This window comes from Mobula hypostoma, chromosome 3 (genome assembly GCF_963921235.1).
Source record: "Mobula hypostoma chromosome 3, sMobHyp1.1, whole genome shotgun sequence".
Taxonomy (NCBI): Eukaryota; Metazoa; Chordata; class Chondrichthyes; order Myliobatiformes; family Myliobatidae; genus Mobula; species Mobula hypostoma.
In genome coordinates this window covers 143,379,093-143,399,862 of record NC_086099.1, presented here as the reverse complement: position 1 = coordinate 143,399,862, position 20,770 = coordinate 143,379,093, and the positions used below count along the sequence as shown (strand labels likewise).

Genomic DNA, 20,770 nt, shown 5'->3' with positions numbered 1-20,770 from the left:
ATTTTTAAAATTAGATCAGAAAAAATGAAACAGTGCTGAACAGGCCCTTCCTGTCCAAAGAGCTGCATCACCCAGCAATCTACCTATTTAACACTAACCTAATTAAAGGACAATTAACCTACTAACCTGTACGTCCTTGGACTGTGGGACGAAACTTGAATACCTGGAGGAAATTTAAAAACGCAAACACGAGAAAAACCCGCAGATGCTGGAAATTCAAGTAACACACACAAAAATTGCTGGTGAACGCAGCAGGCCAAGCAGAATCTCTAGGAAGAGGTACAGTCGAAGTTTCAGGCTGAGACCCTTCGTCAGGACTAACTGAAGAAAGAGCTAGTAAGAGATTTAAAAGTGGGAGGGGGAGGGGGAGGGGGAGATCCTAAATGATAGGAAAAGACTGAAAGAGAGATGGAGCCAAGAGCTGGAAAGTTGATTGGCAAAAGGGATACAAGGCTGGAGAAGGGAGAGGATTATGGGACAGGAGGCCAAGGGAGAAAGAAAGGGGGAGAGGAGCCCAGAGGATAGAGAGCAGGCAAGGAGTTATAGTGAGAGGGACAGAGGGAGAAAAAAGAGAGAGAAAAAAGGGGGAAAAATAATAAATAAATAAGGGATGGGGTACAAAGGGGAGGAGGGGCATCCTCCCGTTCATATCCCATCCCTTATTGATTTATTTATTATCCCCCCCTTTTTTCCTCTCTCTCTTTTCTCTCCCTCTGTCCCTCTCACTATAACTCCTTGCCTGCTCTCCATCCTCCGGCGCTCCCCTTCCCCTTTCTTTCCTCCTCCGCCTCCCATTCCCTGATCCTCTCCCTTCTCCAGCCTTGTATCCCTTTTGCCAATCAACTTTCCAGCTCTTGGCCCCATCCCTCCCCCTCCTGTCTTCCCCTATCATTTTGGATCTCCCCCTCACCCTTTCAATTCTCTTACTATCTCTTCTTTCAGATAGTCCTGACGAAGGGTCTCAGCCTGAAACGTCGACTGTACCTCTTCCTATAAATGCTGCCTGGCCTGCTGCATTCACCAGCATTTTTTTGTGTGTGTTACCTGGAGGAAATCATGTGTTCACTGGGAAAATGTGCAAACTCCCTGCAGATGGTGCTGGAATTGAACTCCCAACTCCAGAATGCCACAAGCAGTAATAGTGTTGCACTAACTGCTATGCTACTGTAATGCCCACAAAATACCACAGGATACATTTTCCAGATGTGATCGCAAAGAATAGTAGTTGTTAGTTGTCAATATAAATATTCTACAACCGATAAAGAGTAGAAGTATCACTGATGAATGAGGCCCATAATGGCAAAAAGAGAAACTTACAAATAAAAACATAGAATATAGAAACATAGAAAACCTACAGCACAATACAGGCCCTTTGGCCCACAAAGGTGTGCCATACATGTCCGTACCTTAGAACTACCTAGGCTTTAACCATAGCCCTCTATTTTTCTAAGCTTCATGTAGCCACCCAAGGTCTTAAAAGACCCTATCGTTTCCGCTGGCAGCTCATTCCACGCACTCAACACTCTCTGCATAAAAAACTTACCCCTGACATCTCCTCTCCACCTGCTTCCAAGCACCTTAAAACTATGCCCTCTCATGCTAGCCATTTCAGCCCTGGGGAAAAGCCTCTGACTATCCACACGATCAATGCCTCTCATTATCTTATACACCTCTATCAGGTCAGCTCTCATGCTCCGTTGCTCCAAGGAGAAAAAGCCGAGTTCACTCAACCTATTCTCATAAGGCATGCTCCCCAATCCAGGCAACATCCTTGTAAATCTCCTCTGCACCCTTTCTATGGTTTCCATGTCCTCCCTGTAGTGAGGCAAACAGAATTAAGCACAGTACTCCAAGTGGGGTCTGACCAGGGTCCTATATAGCTGCAACATTACCTCTCGGCTCTTAAACTCAAACCCATGATTGATGAAGGCCAATGCACTGTATGCCTTCTTAACCACAGAGTCAACCTGTGTAGCAGCTTTGAGTGTCCTATAGACTCGGACCCCAAGATCCCTCTGTCCCTCCACACTGCCAAGAGTCTTATCATTAATGCTATATTCTGCCATCATATTTGACCTACCAAAATGAACCACCTCTCACTTATCTGGGTTGAATCCCATCTGCCACTTCTCAGCCCAGTTTTGCATCCTATCAATATCTTGTTGTAACCTCTGACAGCCCTCCACACTATCTACAATACCCCAACCTTTATGTCATCAGCAAATTTACTAATCCATCCTTCCACTTCCTCATCCAGGTCATTTATAAAAATCACGAAGAGAAGAGGCCCCTGAACAGATCCCTGAGGCACACCACTGGTCACCGGCCTCCATGCAGAATATGACCCGTTTACAACCACTCTTTGCCTTCTGTGAGCAAGCCAGTTCTGGATCCACAAAGCAATGTTCCCTTGGATCCCATGCATCCTAACTTTCTCAATAAGCCTTGCATAGGGTATCTTATCAAATGCCTTGCTAAAATCCATATACACTATATCTACGGCTCTATCTTCATCAATGTGTTTAGTTACATCCTCAAAAAATTCAATCAGGCTCGTAAGGCATGAACTGCCTTTGACAAAAGCCATGCTGACTATTCCTAAACATATTATGCCTCTCCAAATGTTCATAAATCCTGCCTCTCAGGATCTTCTCCATCAACTTACTGAAGTAAGACTCACTGGTCCATAATTTCCTGGGCTATCCCTACTCCCTTTCTTGAAGAAGGGAACAACATCCACAACCCTCCAATCCTCCAGAACCTCTCCCATCCTCATTGATGATGGAAAGATCATTGCCAGAGGCTCAGCAATCTCCTCCCTCGCTTCCCATAGCAGCCTGGGGTACATCCCGTCCAGTCCTGGTAACTTATCCAACTTGATGCTTTCCAAAAGCTCCATCACATCCTCTTCCTTAATATCTACATTCTCAAGATTTTTAGTCCACTGCAAGTCAATCCTACAATCGCCAAGATCCTTTTCCGTAGTGAATACTGAAGCAATGTATTCATTAAGTACCTCCGCTATTTAATCCGGTTCCATACACACTTTTCCACTGTCACACTTGATTGGTCCTATTCTCTCACATAGATGCATCTGACTTTTAAGGACAAAGCAGGAGGCAAAGAGTGGGAATAAAGGGAGCCTTTTCTAGTTGGCTGCCGGTGACTAATGGTGTTCCACAGGGATCTGTGTTGGGGCCAATTTTTATGTTAATAATTTGGATGATGGAATTCATGGCTTTGTTGCAAAGTTGCATACAATATGAACATAGGTGGAGGGGCAGGTAGTGTTGAGGAAGTAGAGAGGCAGATTAGGAGAATGGGCAAAGTAATGGCAAATGGAATGCAGTGTCGGGAGGTGCATGGTCATGCATTTGGTAGAAGAAATGGAAGGGTTGGCTATTTTCTAAATGGAGAGAAACTACAAAAAAAAACTGAGGTGCAAAGGAACTTGGGAGTCCTTGTGCAGAATTCCCTAAAGGTTAATTTTCAGGTTGAGTCTGTGGTGAGGAAGGCAAATATAATGTTAGCATTCATCTCATGAGGACTAGAATATAAAAGCAATGATGTAATGTTGAGGCTTTATAAAGCCTCACTTGGAGTATTGTGAGCAGGTTTGGGCTCATTATGAAAGAATGAAACTAGGGAGAGTTCAAAGGAGGTTCACGAAAATGATTCCAGGATTGAATGGCTTGTCATATGAAGAGCATTTAATGGCTCTGGGCTTCTATTCACTGGAATTCAAAATAACGAGGAGTGACCTAATTGAAACCTGTTAAATGGTGAAAAGCCTTGAAAAAGTGGATGTGGTGAGGAAGTTTCCTATGGTGGGAATGCCTAAGACTAGAGGACACAGTCTCAGAATAGAGGGGCATCCTTTTAGAATGGAGATGTGGTGGAATTTGTTTAGCTAGGGAGTGGTGAATCTGTGGAATTCTTTGCCACAGGCAGCTGTGGGGGGCCAAGTATATTTAAGACAGAGGTTGATAGATTCTCGATTGGTCAGAGTATGAAGGAATAGCAGGGTGAGAGGGGAGGTAGGGGTTTTGGACTGAGAGGAAGACTGAATCAGCCATGATCCAGTAATCATTAGTGGTGACGTAGCAGGGAAAACTAAAGAGAGTATTACAATTAATATAGGACACATTGTCTTGCAGAACCATTTGAATAAGGTACCATATAAACAGACATATCAATGATTTTAAGAACGTAGTTTAATAAGAATATGACATAAAAGAGGCATAGTAAGCTGACTAAATAACAGACGGAGGGTCATGGTGAATGGGTGCAGCTACAATTTCTAATTTGTGAATGTATACCAAGAGTTATGAGGTGATGTGTTCTGGTATGAAGAATAGGGAAAGATAATTCAGCATTTAAATATATTTCTGAAAGGAATGAAACAGTATTGGGACCTGGGTATCTGTGTACTTGAAAGAAGCTCAAGCAGCAAAAGTAGCTCAGAGCATAGTCAATCGTTGGTTTTAACAACTGGGGCATTGGGTAAAAAAAAAGCAATGAAACATTGATGTAGCTTCAGGATGTGGAGCCTCAGGAGAAGGTCCAGGATGGTTCCTTCAATGAGGAACTACAGTTATAAAGATAGAAAGTCTGGGACTACTGTCTTTGAAGGGCAGATGTGAAACGAAGGGTGTATAAAATGAAGAGGAATTCATGATAAAATGGCAGAGCAGAATTGATGGGCTGAATGGCCAACTTTTGCTCCTTTGTCTTATGGTCTTATGGAATCTAGACAGTGGGAGATTATTCCCATTGGTAGAAGGATAAGAACATGAAAGCACAGGTATAAAGTAAAGGAGAAGAAAATGATGAGTAAAAAAACCATAGCTGGTGAAGGAGGTTCCATCGTTACTACAAGAGCGAATGGGGTAAATATATGTTGGAAAAAATGCAAGATTACAGAGAAAGGGAATATGGGTGAAACCAGCTGGATTGAATGGGACCCCGGGCTGGAATATACGGAAATTCTATGAACGACATTTACCCAATTTTCATGACTGAATTTTGACATAACCGATAAAATACATTTATACATTGCATCCATGAAAATCTCTTTCAAGGAATACCGAAGCTTCAATTTCATTTCCATTTCAGCAAATAAAAATATCAAAGCACAAGTAGATTTATTATCAAAGTCTGTACACTGTACACAATATCCTGATAATGGGTAATGAGGAAATGGCAGAGGCTTTGAATGACTATTTTGTGTCAGTCTTCACGATGGAGGACACGTCTAGCATGCCAAAGAGAGATGCTATGGATACAGTGGGAGGTGAAGAGCTCAATACAATAGCTATCACTAAAGAGGTAGCGCTGAGCAAACTTGTGGGCCTGAAGACATACAAGTCCCCTGGTTCTGCTGGAATGCGTCCCACGGCACTGAAAGAAATGGCAGAAGTTATAGTAGAGGCTTTGGTGACAGTTTACCAAAATTCTCTGGACTCTAGGCAGGTCCTGGCAGATTGGAAGATAGCAAATGTCACGCCATTGTTTTAAAGAAAAAAGGACGTAGGCAAAAGGCAGGTAACTATAGGCCAGTTAGTTTAACATCTGTTGTTGTTAAAATGCTTAAAGCCATCATTAAGGAAGAAATAGTGAAGCATCTGGAAAGAAATGGATTCATCAGGCAGACGCAGCATAGACTCAGCAAAGGCAGGCCCTGTTTGACAAACTTACTAGAGTTCTTTGAGGATATAATGCAGGGAATAGAGGGGAACAGATGGACATCAATTACTTGGATTTCCACCTAAAAGACTTACCCATAAGTTAAGAATGCAGAGTTGGGGGTGATGTATTAGCATGGTTAACTAATAGAAAGCAGCGAGTTGGGATACATGGGTGTTACTCTGGTTGGCTATCAGTGGTGAGTGGTGTGCCACAGGGGCCGGTGCTGGGCCCGCAACTGTTCATGATATACATTAACCATCTGGACGTGGGGACCAAGTATAGTATATCTAAGTTTGATGAGGATACTAAATTAAGTGGAAAAGCAAATTGTGCAGAAGATATTTCGAGTCTGTAGAGAGTGGGCAAGCATCTGACAGATGGAATACAATGTTGGTAAATGCGAGGTCATCCACTTTGGAAGGAAAAATGGAAGAGCAGATTATTATTTAAATGGTTAAAAATTGCAGCATCAAGAAGGCAAATGGGATATTGGCCTTCATTGCTAGAGTAGCGGGATTGAATTTAAGAGCAGGGAGGTTATACTGCAACTGTACAGGGTACTGGTGAGGTTACACCTGGAGTACTGTGTGCAGTTTTGGTCTCCTTACTTGAGGAAGGATATACTGACTTTAGAGGTGCTGCAGAGGTGATTCATCAGGTTCATCTCAGAGATGAGGGAGTTAGACCATGAGGAGAGAAGTCGCCTGGGACTGTACTCACTGGAATTCAGAAGAATGAGAGGAGATATTATAGAAATATAAAATTATGAAAGGGATAGATAAGCTAGAAGCAGGAAAGATGTTTGCACTGATAGGTGAATCTAGAACTAGGGGATATACCCTCAAGATTTGGGGGAGAAGATTTAGGACAGAGATGAGGAGGAACTGCTTCCAAAGAAGCAGTGGAGGCTACCTCAGTAAATATATTTAAGACAAGGCTGGATAGATTTTTGCAGAGTAGGAAGGTTAAGGGTTATAGGGAAAAGGAAGGCAGGTGGAGATGAATCCATGGCCAGGTCAGCCATGATCTTATTGAATGACAGAGCAGACTCAATGGGCCAGATGTCCTACTCCTGCTCCTATTTCTTATGTTCTTACACAACTTTAAGATTTGTCCCCTTACAGGCAATCACAAAACAAAGAAACCCAATACAGCCCATTAATAAAAGACCATAAAATACCCAATGTGCAAAACCAAATTCCGCAAACAGCAAAAGCAGGCAAACAACTGAAGGTCACGAAAGTGAGACCACAGCCAAGAAGCCAGACATCATTGCAGCTGATCCAATAGCCTGTTAGTTGCAGGCCGCAGCCTCAGTTCAGTGCAGAGACGAGTAAACCTCATGGAGCAGCGAACTGAACTGGCCTGTCCCTTGCCTCTGGCCCCAACAACCTGACCTTTACAATCTGGCCTGGCACTTGAATTGTCCAAACTTCGGGCCATGCCTCGCTCTCAGAACCTGGACCTGCAGCTGCGATATCTTGGGCCCGAACCCAACCCCATCAGTTCAGTCCGTACCTGACCTTTCCAATTCAGCCTGGTGCTTAAAATGGGGATCCCTTGGGTTGTTCCTTATTCTCAGACCCGGAGTTGGGACCCGCCTCCTTGACTCTGCCATGCCTCCCCTCGGTTCTGCCACAACGAATTGCCAAGCCCATTCCAGCAATGGCCAAACATTGGCTCATTCCTCGCTCTCAGGCCAGACCCCGCCAACTTGACTGTACCCGGGTTCAATCCACAGTGAACAGATATGCTCATTGGTGATCCCTTCTTCTAGGGACCCCTAGAAAACACTAAATAATTATTATGAGATATATGGGGGTCTTCCTGCCTCCTGGTACAATCCAGAGAACAGATAAGATGTGTCTTGATGGAAATGAGGAATTTACAATCGTGGTGAGATAGAGAATAAGAAACGAGAATAGCACAAATTATTCTAGTGTTGCAACTTACATCTTCTTCATAGTTAGGAAAGTCAGCAGTATATTTCATTAAAGATCTGGTGTACACGCTTACTGTACAGCATATTTACTGCCAACTGTAGCATTTGTGTACTATCAAATTTCCAAAGGCCAAGGAAGTACTGCCATATACCATGTGCACAATTCTCAATGTACAAACGCTTACATTAGTGTTTGTGCCAGAATTCAATTAAGATTACGTAGCTGCAACAGTAAAATAATGCGAGACCAATATGAAAAAGAAAAGCTCAGTTTTTAGGGAAAAATGAGATCTAACCACATGTCCAAAACAGAAATTTCCAAAACCAATCATCTAGGTCAGTCATTGTTTGTAGATCCATTTATGCAACTAGTATAGTAACACAAAGTGTCCTGTTACAGCTATTTTTCTGATGGCGTCCTTATTTAAAAGGTAGCATTAACTAAATATACCACACAATAAGTTCTTACCTTCCTAAACTTTTCTAGATGCTTATACACATCAGGATCCAACTCCTGAGAAATATCTTTCATCCAGAGTAGTGCTCCCCGGTATTCCGTGCGAGACTGTTCCATTCGATTCACTGTCAGCCAGGTATCAGAAATGGCACGGTACCTAAAAGTTTCCACTTCCTGGTACAGTCGACATAAAGGACTACGGAGTGCCAGCCTGAGTCAGAAGAATCACAGCCAATTAGTGATTTTATTTCACCTGCATCCTCTAACATGAGGCAGCAAGCAGCTTTCTTCTTCTCAGTGCTTTAACTGGTGCTGTTGTAATGTTAAATCAAAACATTCTGGGAATGAGATTTTAATGCATCTGTCTACATATTTTATGAACAACCCATTTCATCCTTATGTTTTGATTTGCTAGAACCCAATTACTTAGTATGGAAATTATGTGGTCAGAATGGGAGAAACAAATGATAACGGGGCAAAAAAAGAGAGTACAATTGGAAGCAACTCAATAATAGGTTTGAAATCCAAGATACAAGGTTTGAGCAGATTGGGAGATGTGACCTACTATATATATTTAAATCAAATATATCAATTGCTCATAAAGGAGAAAAGGAGATTTATGTAAAAACTACAGCTGATAGGTTTCAACCACATAAGTAAAATTGAATATTAAAGATGCAAATTCAATATTTAGAAAATATCAATTCTATAGCATTCATACTTGTATCAGTACTAAGCACTACCTCATGCTACAAATAGAAAATAGTTTCAAAATAACAATTCACAGGTTCATGTACTTAAGGACTGTTTGCATCCACAACATCTTGAACAGAGGGAACCAGATTCTCCTTTACTTTCTACACTATTGCTGACACCAGCCTGCAGACTCACTATGCACATGAGCAAAGTTGTACAGTTCCACTAAATTTGTCTAGATACCCTACAAGCTGAAACGTGGAGGTGGGGTCCAGACCCAGAGCGTATTGATGCAACAGGCAAAGATGATTTAAACACCGGGCTAGATGGATTGAAAAAGCAGGGTGTCAGGAACAAAGGCGAGGGTTGATCCAGTTCTGCTCACTGCTCTGCTCAATTTCTTGGCTCTGCACTGAACTGACGCTGAGGCTGCGGGCTGCTCTGGGCCTTGTGTCTATGCGCTCACTTTTTTTCTGAATTCTGTTTGCTTTCTTTATTGTTTGCATGCTTTGTTTATTCTTCCCCTTTTTGCAATTGTGACAATCTTCTTCTTTTTTTAAAAGGGTTCTGTTGGGTTTCTTTGTTTTGTGGTTGCCTGTCAGGCACAATGCTAAACGTAATTTGAACTTAGAAGAGAATAAAAAACTGAAGGATTGGGAGCAGGAGTAAGCCACCTGACACTTTGATACTTCCTTAAGGAGTGGACGTACATCCCGCCGCCGTCCAGTGGGTTCGATTTGCCCACGTCCAATGATTAACATTCATTACTATGAGACTCATACTGAAAAGAATATCCCCCTTAGTCAAAGATCTTCTAACACCAGACCAAGCCGGGTTCAGATCAAGTCCTGAACTTAACACAGTATATTGAGGATGGCTTTGAAATGCAACAAATTACAGGGGCAGTATTCATTGATTTAACAGCAGCATACAACACTGTGAATCACAGAGGCCTTCCACTGAAATTATCTAAAATGTTAAAGAATGAAATCACAGTCAAAGTCATAAGAAGCCTCCTAGAAAATCACAGATTTTATGTAGAAATGAATGGAATTAAGAATAGGTGGTGTCCACAAAAGAATGGACTATCACAAGGATCAGACCTGGCACCTCTACTATTTAACGTTTACACAAATGACCAACCAACCTTTCCTAATACACGCAGGTATATCTATGCAGACGACCTATGCATAGCAACACAAGCTAACTCCTTCCAAGACTCCTTACAGCAGTCCTCGAAGCAATGAAGCAGTATTATGAAAAATGGTCTCTGAACTGAAATCCATCAAAAACTCAACTGTGTGCATTCTACCTGAGGAATCGAGAAGCAGCTTGGAAACTCAAGATCTTCTGGTGTGGGAAGGAGCTCGACCACCATCTGACTCCAATCTACCTGGGCGTGACACTGGATAGGACGCTCTCATTTGCCACCCACATCCACAAACTCAAAGGGAAAGTTGGCTCTTGCAATTCTCTCTTGAAAAAATTAGCAGGCACGAAATGGGGAGCTAATGCTCACACACTTGGATCAACTGTCCTAGCACTCTGCTATGCACCTGCAGAATACTGTGCACCTGTGTGGAGCAGATCAGCCCACGTGAAGAAAATAGACCCGTTTCTTAATTAAGCCTGCCGAATAATCACGGGCACACTGCACTCCACACCCACTAACATCATTTACAGACTTGCAAGCATTGCTCCCCTAGAGATCCAAACTCACACAACAACAAAAATTGAAAAAGGTAAACAGAACTCGGACCTATGGCACCCACTACATCATCATGTGCCAGTTTCCAATCGCCTAAAATCGAGGAAAAGCTTTGCTACAGTGGAGGAACTACCGCACGGAACATCCCCCCAAACATACAGGATTGACCTCTGGCAACAAACAGAAGCCAGAACCCCACTAAACAATACAGTGCAAGACCCCACAGAAATGTTACCAGACGGGGCACTGCTTGACAGACGGAAGTGGTGCACTCTCAACAGAGCGAGAGCGGGAGTTTGTAGGACGGGAGACAATATGGTGAAGTGGGGTTTAAAGACCAGCGAATCCTGTGAGTGTGGTGAAAGGGTGCAGAACATTGAACACGTTCTGCGCAACTGCCCACTCTCACCTGATTTAGCTGACACTGACCTGCTCAACATCAACCAAACAACACTAGAGTGGCTGGCTGTCTGGTGTGACAAGCTATGAATGAATTGCTATGAATAGCTGTGAAATAAAGAGAAAACATTGGGGAAAGTGGGGGTGTTGCAATTATAGTGACTTACATTTTTATCTAATGCAGTTCACTTGGTGTTTTAATTTTCATTTAATGAACTTAATAGTCAATTCAATATGCAATTAGTTTTTTTGATTTTTTGTGATATGAGAGACAGTCACAAATGACTGAATCATTTTACAAGTTTGACTGTGTATTTATCCTGACAGAATGGATTAGCCATCTGCCATTTCTGTGTATAGGCTTGTTTAGAATCCACCATATAATATCATGTCATACACCTGTAAGCCAAGCTGTTGCTGGAAGATGTGTAGACTGAGTGAATAAAGGAGTGATGAATGTGGGATCTAATTTCCTTCCTTAAAATCCAAAGTAATCAATTAGCATTGCCGCAAATGAAGAAATTGTTTACAATCAAAGTAATTGCTTCAAAATCATTTGACTCCAGCATCAAATTTATTATGAATCCATGAGCAACACAGTGACCATTATTAGTTTCAGATAAAAGGTAAATTTCTGGCAGATGTCCTCCTATTTCTTATCATGTTCATCACACAATAGAGATTGGACAGATAAATGGCCTTTGGCAATGTTCATATGCAAGTAAGTTAATACTAGAATATCAAATTTTCTCCAGAAGAAAGCAGATAAACTGCAGGTTAAGTGCACCTAAATAATTATTGTATCAAACGTATTTCCTACAATTGAAGTGGATACCTTAACTCCTTATCGCCATCCAGCACAATCAGACTAACTTATGTTAAATATGGCAATTATTCTAATACCTTTGTTGTGAGGAGAAACATAGTGCCTTTCCAGTTGCTTGCATCATCTTTCCTGCCCTGGTTTTATCCTGTGAACCCTGGGATCTAAGAAATTTGCCCAATTCATTTTCTTCCTGAGACAAAACTGAAATGGAAAGATAAAGTCATTAATTTTATTGCTGTTTGGAACTTAGACAGAAATGGCTTGAGAACAGGCTAACCTACACCCCTGGAATAAAGTGCATGCAGAAACATTTTTAGCAGAATATCTGTTTCATTTTTAAAAAAAAAATCAGAATTAACTTGCCAAGTAAATGCACCACCTGGTGTATTGTACCAGATAACGCAGAATTCTCCAACTTTCATTGCAGTCAGCTAAGCAAGGAATACAGGGGAGAAATACATTGGCAAAAGTATTCCTAAAATTATAAAGAAAAAGTAAAACCATTTCTGTCCTCAGCTGTACTTCAATGATTTGCATTCACAAGTATTTGTAAATAAACGTTAGGCAAGGTCTGAACTAGATTTTATTAAGATACTGCATGCCACAGAGCAAATAACTTGCTGATGTTTAAATGTGTAAGAATGGCCTTCTGGGAGTACTAAAGTAATAGTTCTGTACTGGTCATCACAATCTGAGATAAAAGTGGGGCAAAAAAAACCTGATTACCTAGCATAATGTTTAATTAATTTAAATCTCTGTGGAGTTTAAATGTTTCCCCTGTTGCCCAGCCTATTTGCTTCTCACACCACTGTTTTCATGGATTCCAGGAGCTATTATGAGAACAATAATTACATGAAATTCTACAAAACCCTGAGACTGAAGAAGATAATAAATCACTTTTTCCTTATTACTTCAGACTGAAAACTTTCACTCATTCCAGTCTTGGCAAATTTCTGCAGTAACAAGATTTCTAGTCCTCCAGGCAGTTCTGCCCTCTAGTGGCCCTCTGTCTCTTTTGCTGCAAAAAAGGTCATTCAAAATATTCCATCATCATAATTCGTGGCTAATAGGAATTTGGTCAGGAGGAGATTACCAGCATTTGATGTTCCCAACCCAGTGAACTGAACCAAGGGTAATAAGAAATCGAGTAGAAACTCCATTCAATTTTAGAATTAGACAAAATATGCACATGTGGGAGCTGACGGACTGTTCACTCATGACCTCCATAACGTGGCACAACTCCTTGGGCTGAATGAGCCTTGTTTAGTTTCTATATTAATACTTCTATTGAATTATAGTTTTAATTACTAATTCCTTGTAATATTCAATCCTACGTTAATGACAATGCAGTAATACTAACACAATTAGCCACACGTTGCAAGATTCAGCTAGATGTATTGAATACATACAGCAAATCTGTTTCTGATACTGTTCAATGACCTTCAGAAGTTCCATACATGTCCTTTGAACGCAATGGAATACCTAGACAGAATAAAAAGAGTGAAAGCAATTGTATGTACTGAGGGTATAATGTGAGAGGGAGAGAGCAAGGTTTGCAAAAGGGAAAATAGGGGATGGGATTATCACAATGTTGGACAATAGTTTCAATACTTCCGGTGGGTCTCTGGGGTAATAACATCAAACATCCATCATGACTCCAACTGTCAAATTTACTATCATTGTTCCACACAGGAATGAATGAGAACAGATGCCATGAATCTGTCACCACAAATGCATCACACTCAAAAAGATACGATCCCTGTTATAGAAAACTTCAATGGAGGCGGACTATATTCTGTTGGGAAACTTCTCAAGTCAACCTGGCAGTCACCTTTAGGTTAGTAAATTTCTTGGATGCCTACAATTGCTTGGATCCAAATGTGATATCTGGATACTTATAGTTAAGTTCACTGGCACATGTAGATAATACAAAAAAGTGATCAAACAGAGTTATCAAATCTCCTTTAACTACATTTATACAAAAAAAAATCAACAGTTTTATCATCAGCTGTAATTAATTGAAATCTTTAGCAATTCTTCTGGATTGCGGGAAGAGATGGTTGTAAGGGCAGAAACAGACATCCTCTCTCCTGTTTGTTGAACTACAGATGTTGTAAATCTGAATTAACCTAGCAACTGCAGGAAATACACAGCAGATGAGGCAGCTTCACCCCTGAGAGAAAGTTATTGATTCCAGATTTGGTTTAACGTTTCGCATCTCTTCAGTAAAAGTACCACAGGAAAGCTGATATGCTCCTAATATTTAGTCTGCGCTCTCTCAGTGAAGTGCTTTAAACTTACTGACAGATAGCATCCTGGTTTTGATGGGGAAATAATTCCATCAATTTCAGCATAGAAGGGAAATATCAAATACTAGAGATCACTGTTTTAAGGCGAGGTGGGGGAATGTTTAAAAGAGACATGTGAGGCATGTTTTAAACAAAATCCTCAAAGTGATAGATGCCCGGAACGTGTTGTTGGAGAACGGTAGCTATGAGAGTCTCAAGACTAGGGACCAATTATTTAAATCAAGGGCAAGTTGAAATTTCCTCTTGCAAGAGGGTGATAAAATTCTGAAATTCCGTCTGAGAACTGGGAGGCTGGATCATCAGAAGTATTTAAAGTGGAACTAGATACATTATTGAAAGATCAGGGGACTGAGGGCAATGGGGAATTGGCACTGAGTGGTGAAGGGCTGGGGTGAGTGAACCATAGCAACACAGAATGGTGAAGAAGGGTTGATATGCCAGTGTCCTACTCTAGCTGCTATTATTTTCATTTTTGTGTTTCTCCTGAATACATCTACTTCTGTGTTACTTAAAGAGCACCTGCCTGAGGAGGTCACTGTTCACGCAGACTAATCTATCTTCTGTCAGATTCTAGTACTCCACAGCACTCACCTCCCACACCTTTACCCGAATCTCATGTGGATAGGGTGGTGAAGAAAGCTTTTGGTATGCTGGCCTTTATAAATCAGAGCACTGAGTATAGGAGTTGGGATGTAATGTTAAAATTGTACAAGGCATTGGTAAGGCCAAATTTGGAGTATTGTCTACAGTTCTGGTCACCGAATTATAGGAAAGATGTCAACAAAATTGAGGGAGTACAGAGAAGATTTACTAGAATGTTACCTGGGTTTCAGCACCTAAGTTACAAAGAAAGGTTGAACAAGTTAGGTCTTTGGAGCGTAGAAGGCTGAGGTATTTAAAATTATGAAATTTAAAGATAGAGTTGACATGGATAGGGTTTTTCCACTGAGAGTAGGGGAGATTCAAACAAGAGGACATGAGTTGAGAGTTAGGGGGCAAAAGTTTAGGGGTAACATGAGGGGGAACTTCTTTACTCAGAAAGTGGTAGCTGTGTGGAACGAGCTTCCAGCAGAAGTGGTAGAGGCAGGTTGAATATTGTCATTTAAAGTTAAATTGGATAGGTATATGGACAGGAAAGGAATGGAGGGTTATGGGCTGAGTGCAGGTCGATGGGACTAGGTGAGAGCAAGCGTTCAGCACGGACTAGAAGGGCCAAGATGGCCTGTTTCCATGCTGCAATTGTTATATGGTTAACCCTAACCAGTGTAAACACCACAGTACTCCACAAATTACCTGCACAACTAAAGGAATCAGCATATTTAGACCTGTAAGCAAAAGATAATACATTAATAATGCTTTTGTTTAACATGCGTTTGCTCTTCAGCCATTTCCTTCATGGTTGCTACCTGAAGAGACTGGGGCTGAGAGGAAAAATGGATCAGCCATGATGAAATGGCAGAGCAGACTCGATGGGCTAAATGGACTAATTCTGCTTCTCTATCTTCTGGTCTTATGCTTTTGCCGTATAGCTAGGAAAGCAGAACACAACACTCCAAGGGCAGTCTTTCTGACATCTTATACTGTTGTTACATTGCAGCCCAACTCTTGCACTCAGTGGCCTGACCAATGAAGGCAAGTATGCAAAATGCCTTCTTCACTACCCTGCCCACCTGTGTCGGCACTTTCAGAGAACTGTGTACCTGTACCCTAAGGTCTCTCTGTTCTACTGTACTTTCCAGGTTCCTACTATTTATTGTGCATGTCCTGCCTGATTCAATGTCCCAACATGCATCAATTCACACTTGTCCAATTTAATTCCTTGGCCACCTTCCAGTTGATCTAGATCCTGTTATACTCTCGGATAAATTGCTTCACTATGTACTATACCACCAATTTGCACTACATTCTCATCCAAATCATTAATACAGATGACATACAGTGGACCCAGTACTGATCCCTGTAGCACACTTCAGGCCACATGCCCCCAACCCGAAAAAAAAAACCTCTCCAATATTGGTCACCATCCTTACTGCTTCCACCAAACCAGTTCTGCATCCATCTGGCTCATTCACCCTGAGCCCCATGAAATGTAACCTTCTGAAATAGCCTACCATGCTGGATCTTGTCAGAAGCCTTGCTAAATATCCATATAGACAAGATCTAACCCTCTACACTGGGATCAGTCCTTTTGGGCACCTCTTCATGCAGAAAGCCATGCTGACTATTCATAATCAGCCCTCACCTTTCCAAATGTGGGCAGATATCTTTCAGAATCTCCTCCAGTAACTTCCTCACCACTGATGTTAGGCTCACTGGCCTGGCTGAGGCCCTTCTTAAATAAGACCACCCTCCAATCTTCCCATAGCAATTTCTTTCCTATTTATCCCACATACCCTATAATACACTTGGTCATATCCCAGGGATTTATCCATCTTTATGTGCTTTAAGACCACTCGCACCTAGCCTTTTATAAGGTGATGGAACATATCCACTATTCTCTTCTCTGAATTCCCTTTATATTAATGAACAACTTGTAAATTATTTCACTGAAATGTGAATTGATTTGCTTGTCAGAGAAGATGGGAGTTAAATTGGGTTGGACATCGCACAGTTGAAACCATTGAGAACGGAGAGTTCTGTTGGCACAGAAACTAAGATGCTGCAACTGCGCCATCAAGTGGTACAGTTTGGAAGTTTTTCTTTAAAAAGATTAGCTCAAATCCTGTACATTCTTTACTAATACAGATGTTAATGTTGACCATTTATACTGCTACCTGAAAAGGTGCAAAGAACTCAGTCTTTTTTTTTACATTATTGTTTAATTTTGGTAGATGTTTAAAAAAATTCTTAGATCAAACACAACTGGAATTTATGCACACATTCTTTCTCTCACTCTCCTTTTTCTCCCTCTGTCCCTCTGAATATACCTCTTGCCCATCCTCTGGGTCACCCCTCCCCCGTCTTTCTTCCCGGACCTCCTGTCCCATGATCCTCTCGTATCCCCTTCTGCCTATCACCTGTCCAGCTCTCGGCTCCATCCCTCCCCCTCCTGTCTTCTCCTACCATTTTGCATCTCCTCCTCCCCCTCCAGCTTTCAAATCCCTTACTCACTCTTCCTTCAGTTAGTCCTGACGAAGGGTCTCGGCCTGAAACGTCGACTGCGCCTCTTCCTATAGATGCTGCCTGGCCTGCTGCGTTCACCAGCAACTTTGATGTGTGTTGCTTAGAATGGAATGTTGCAGTTGCACACCATGATTTAAAAAGAATTACTGATGTGCACATTATTAAATTAAATGGGCAGTGTTTCCACAGGAAGTTACTGACAATAAAACCTTACAGCATAAAATGGAATTCACATTTTCCATCCCATTCAAACTGACTTTCTGTAACAGCTAAGGTGCACGTATCTGAAGAACATCAGCAAATATCCCAGCCTCTTAAAATGTTTATGTAATGCTCTACGCAATCGGCAATTGCCTCTGATCTGGGCCGACATTTACGTGCCGGGCGGCACCTAATTAATTAGCTTGTTTATTTTGACTTTTTTCTTAAAGATGTGCTGGGTGCGTCCCGGCTACCGCTGTACTGCTGCGTGCTTTGCGGCCTGGTATCAGTCCATGGCCCAGAGGTTGGGGACCACTGATTTAATTTACCATATCAATTGTAAACATCCAGAAATTGTTCTATAAGAGCATGACTTAATATGTAATAGGTTTGCAATGCAAAATAATTAACAAAAAGGAATAAAGTCATAATGTACTAAGGTCTGTTGGCATCTAAAAACTACGACATTGTGTGATGACAGATGCGACGAGGGCATTGATCTAAATACTAGAATCACAATCGTGTTTATTGTCGCTGACAAACTTTGTGAATGGTTTTGTTTTGAGGCAGCAGTGCAGTGTGATACATAAAATATCTCTTGATGATAATAATGGGAAGAGGGCACGTCCTGGGGGTTGGGGTCCTTAATGATGGATGTCACCTTTTTGAGGCATCACCTTTTGAAGATGTCCTCGATGCTGGGGAGGTTAGTGCCCATGATGGAGCTCGCTAAGCTTACAAAGCCTCTGCAGATTTTCCTAATCCTGGGCAATGGCCCCTCTATACCTGACAGTGTACATCAAAAGAAATCTGCTGGGGTCTTTGGTGACATACCAAATCTCCTCAAACTTCTAATGAAATACAGTCACTGGCATGCCTCCTTTGTAACTGAGGCAATACGTTGGGCTCAGGATAGACCTTCAGAGATGTTGACTCCCAGGAACTTCAAACTATCATCCTGCTGACCCCTCAACGAGGACTGGTGTGCGTTCCCTCGGACTTCCCCTCCCTGAAGTCCACGATTAATTCCTTGATTTTACCAGTGCAGATCTAACTCACTCCTGCATGTTTCCTGACAGCAGTGGTCATCGGTGAATCCACAGATCGTGTTAGCACTTTGCCAAGCCGCACAGTCATGGGTGTAGTGAGTAGAACAGCGGGCTAAGCACACTGAGGTGAGCCAGTGTTGACTGGCAGCAAGGAGATATTATTTCCGATCTGTACTGACTGTGGTCTCCCGATAAGGAAGTCATGGATTCAGTTGCAGAGGGGAGGTACAAAGGCCCAGGTTTTGATGCATAACTTGTTTTGCAATTTGTAAAATGCAAACCTGAGGGTAAGGGAATAGACAGCAGGTTTTATTTATGTGTGTGAGCATCACTGACTAGACCAGAAGTTATTGCCCATTCCCAGAGAAGCTGAGCTATAGTCCTTCGCATGAGAGTATTCCCAAGGTACTGCTGTTGAAGGGCTTTTGGAATTGTGATTCAGTGACAAAGAATGGTGACGTACTTTCTAGTTGGGATATTGTGCAAGTTGGAGAGGATCATGAAGTTCCGATGCCAGAGTTGACCATTCTTCTTGATGGCCAAGGTGGGAAGTTTAGAAACAGCCAATGAATATTCTCATTGAATTGATGCACTGGATTTTATTTACAAAACACACTCCAACCTTGGTCTGATTTGGTGATTACAAGCCAATTAAAACAATAAGACCATAAGATACAGGTCATTAGACCACTTGGCCCATCGAGTCTGCTCTAACATTATCATGGCTGATCCATTTTTCCTTTCAGTCCCAATCTCCCACCTTCTCCAAGAATCCCTTCATGCCCTGACCAATCAAGAATCTATCCACCTCTGCCTTATACATTCAAAGACACTGGCAGCCAACCAGAAAAGGCTCCCTTTATTCCACTCTTTGCCTCCTGTTAATTGACCACTACTTTGTCCATGCTTTCCTATAATATCACAGGCTCTTAATTGGATAAGCAGCCTCATGTGTGGCACCTTATCAAAGGCCTTCTGAATATCCAAGTACACAACATCAACCTATACTTCATTTACCCTGTTTATTATTTCTTCAAAGAATTCCAGCAGATCGGTCAGGCAAGATTTTCCCTTGAGGAAACCATGCCATCTATACAGCATATTTTATCATGTGCTTCCAGGTACCCTGAAACCACATATTTAACAATTGACTCCAACACCTTCTCAACCACTGAGGTCAGACTAACTGGCCTATAGTTTCCTTTCTCCTGCCCCTCTCCCTTCCTGAAGAGTGGAGTGGCATTTGCAATTTTCCAGTCTTCCGAAACCATTGCAGAATCCACTGATTCTTGAAAGATCATTACTAATGCCTCCACAATCTCTTCAGCCACCTCTTTCAGAACCTTGGGATATACAGCATCTGGTCCTGGTGATTTATCCACCCTCAGACCTTACAGTTTCCCCAAGAATTTTCTCCCTAGTAAAGACAACTTTACACACTTCTGACTCCCTGACACTCTGGACCTTCCACCATGCTGCTAGTGTATTCCACAGCGAAGTCTGTTCAAAATACTTATTATGTTTATTCACCATCTCCTTCTCTCTCATTTCTACCTCTCCAGCACCATTTTCCGGTGGTCCAATATCCACTCTCACCTCTCTTTTACACTTCATGTATCCGAAGAAACTTTTAGTATCTTCTTTAATATTATTGGCTAACTTAATTTTGCACTTCTATTCTTTCCTTCTTAATGCCTTTTTGTTATCTTCTGTCGGTTTTTAAAAACTTCGCAATCCTCTAAGTTCCCACTAATGTTTGCTCTATTACAACACATGTCCTTAAGTTTCTGGTTAATTATGTTCCCCAAGATGCTGATGATGCAGAACAATAAACTCATTTGACAGTAATTCTGTTAAATGTCATATTAGATGCTCCCTTGTTGGAGATAGTAATTTTTGCAACACAAATACAATGCAATTTTAATTGCTACTTGTTAGCCCATATCCCAGGGTCATCTCTGTTTTCATGTATGCAGGCATGAGTACTTTTATTTCCTGAGATGTTGATGATTGAATAGGTATAACACACCACAGTGGACATCCCAGATGACTGAAAGTCACTGATGAAAAATCTGAGGCTACAGACTTCACTACAGCCTTGCTGTGTTTTACAAATGTGGACAAGAGAGGTGCGCTCTAGGGGCAAGGTAAGGCAACAACTGCTTTTGAGATTATGCCAATATTTAACAACAAAACTTGGTAGAACTGGAGTCAATTGGAAGAGCGGTGAAAATAAATCTCCACCAGCTGAAAATCACTGCAGGAGTTCATTCAATTGACTTATCAACGACCTTCCATCCAAAAGAGAGGTCAGAAAATGGGGCTGTTTACTAATAACTGTTCAATATCCATGTTGCATGCAACAAGACCCA

General features: G+C 41.7%; 1 protein-coding gene across 7 annotated transcripts in view; it reads right to left on the bottom strand.

The window, feature by feature from the left end:
- Positions 1 to 20,770, bottom strand: part of ica1 (islet cell autoantigen 1) — a 119,695-nt gene that overhangs the window by 83,739 nt on the left and 15,186 nt on the right. For all 7 annotated transcript variants that reach the window (XR_010017409.1, XM_063043800.1, XM_063043799.1 and 4 more), the window contains exons 4-6: positions 13,126 to 13,198; positions 11,794 to 11,917; positions 8,100 to 8,298 (exon numbers count right to left, since the gene is read on the bottom strand). Coding sequence is in view for 6 of the 7 variants with exons in the window: in XM_063043800.1 (XP_062899870.1) it covers positions 8,100 to 8,298; positions 11,794 to 11,917; positions 13,126 to 13,198 (396 nt within the window). In the remaining variant the exon portion in view is untranslated. The remainder of the gene's footprint in view (positions 1 to 8,099; positions 8,299 to 11,793; positions 11,918 to 13,125; positions 13,199 to 20,770) is intronic.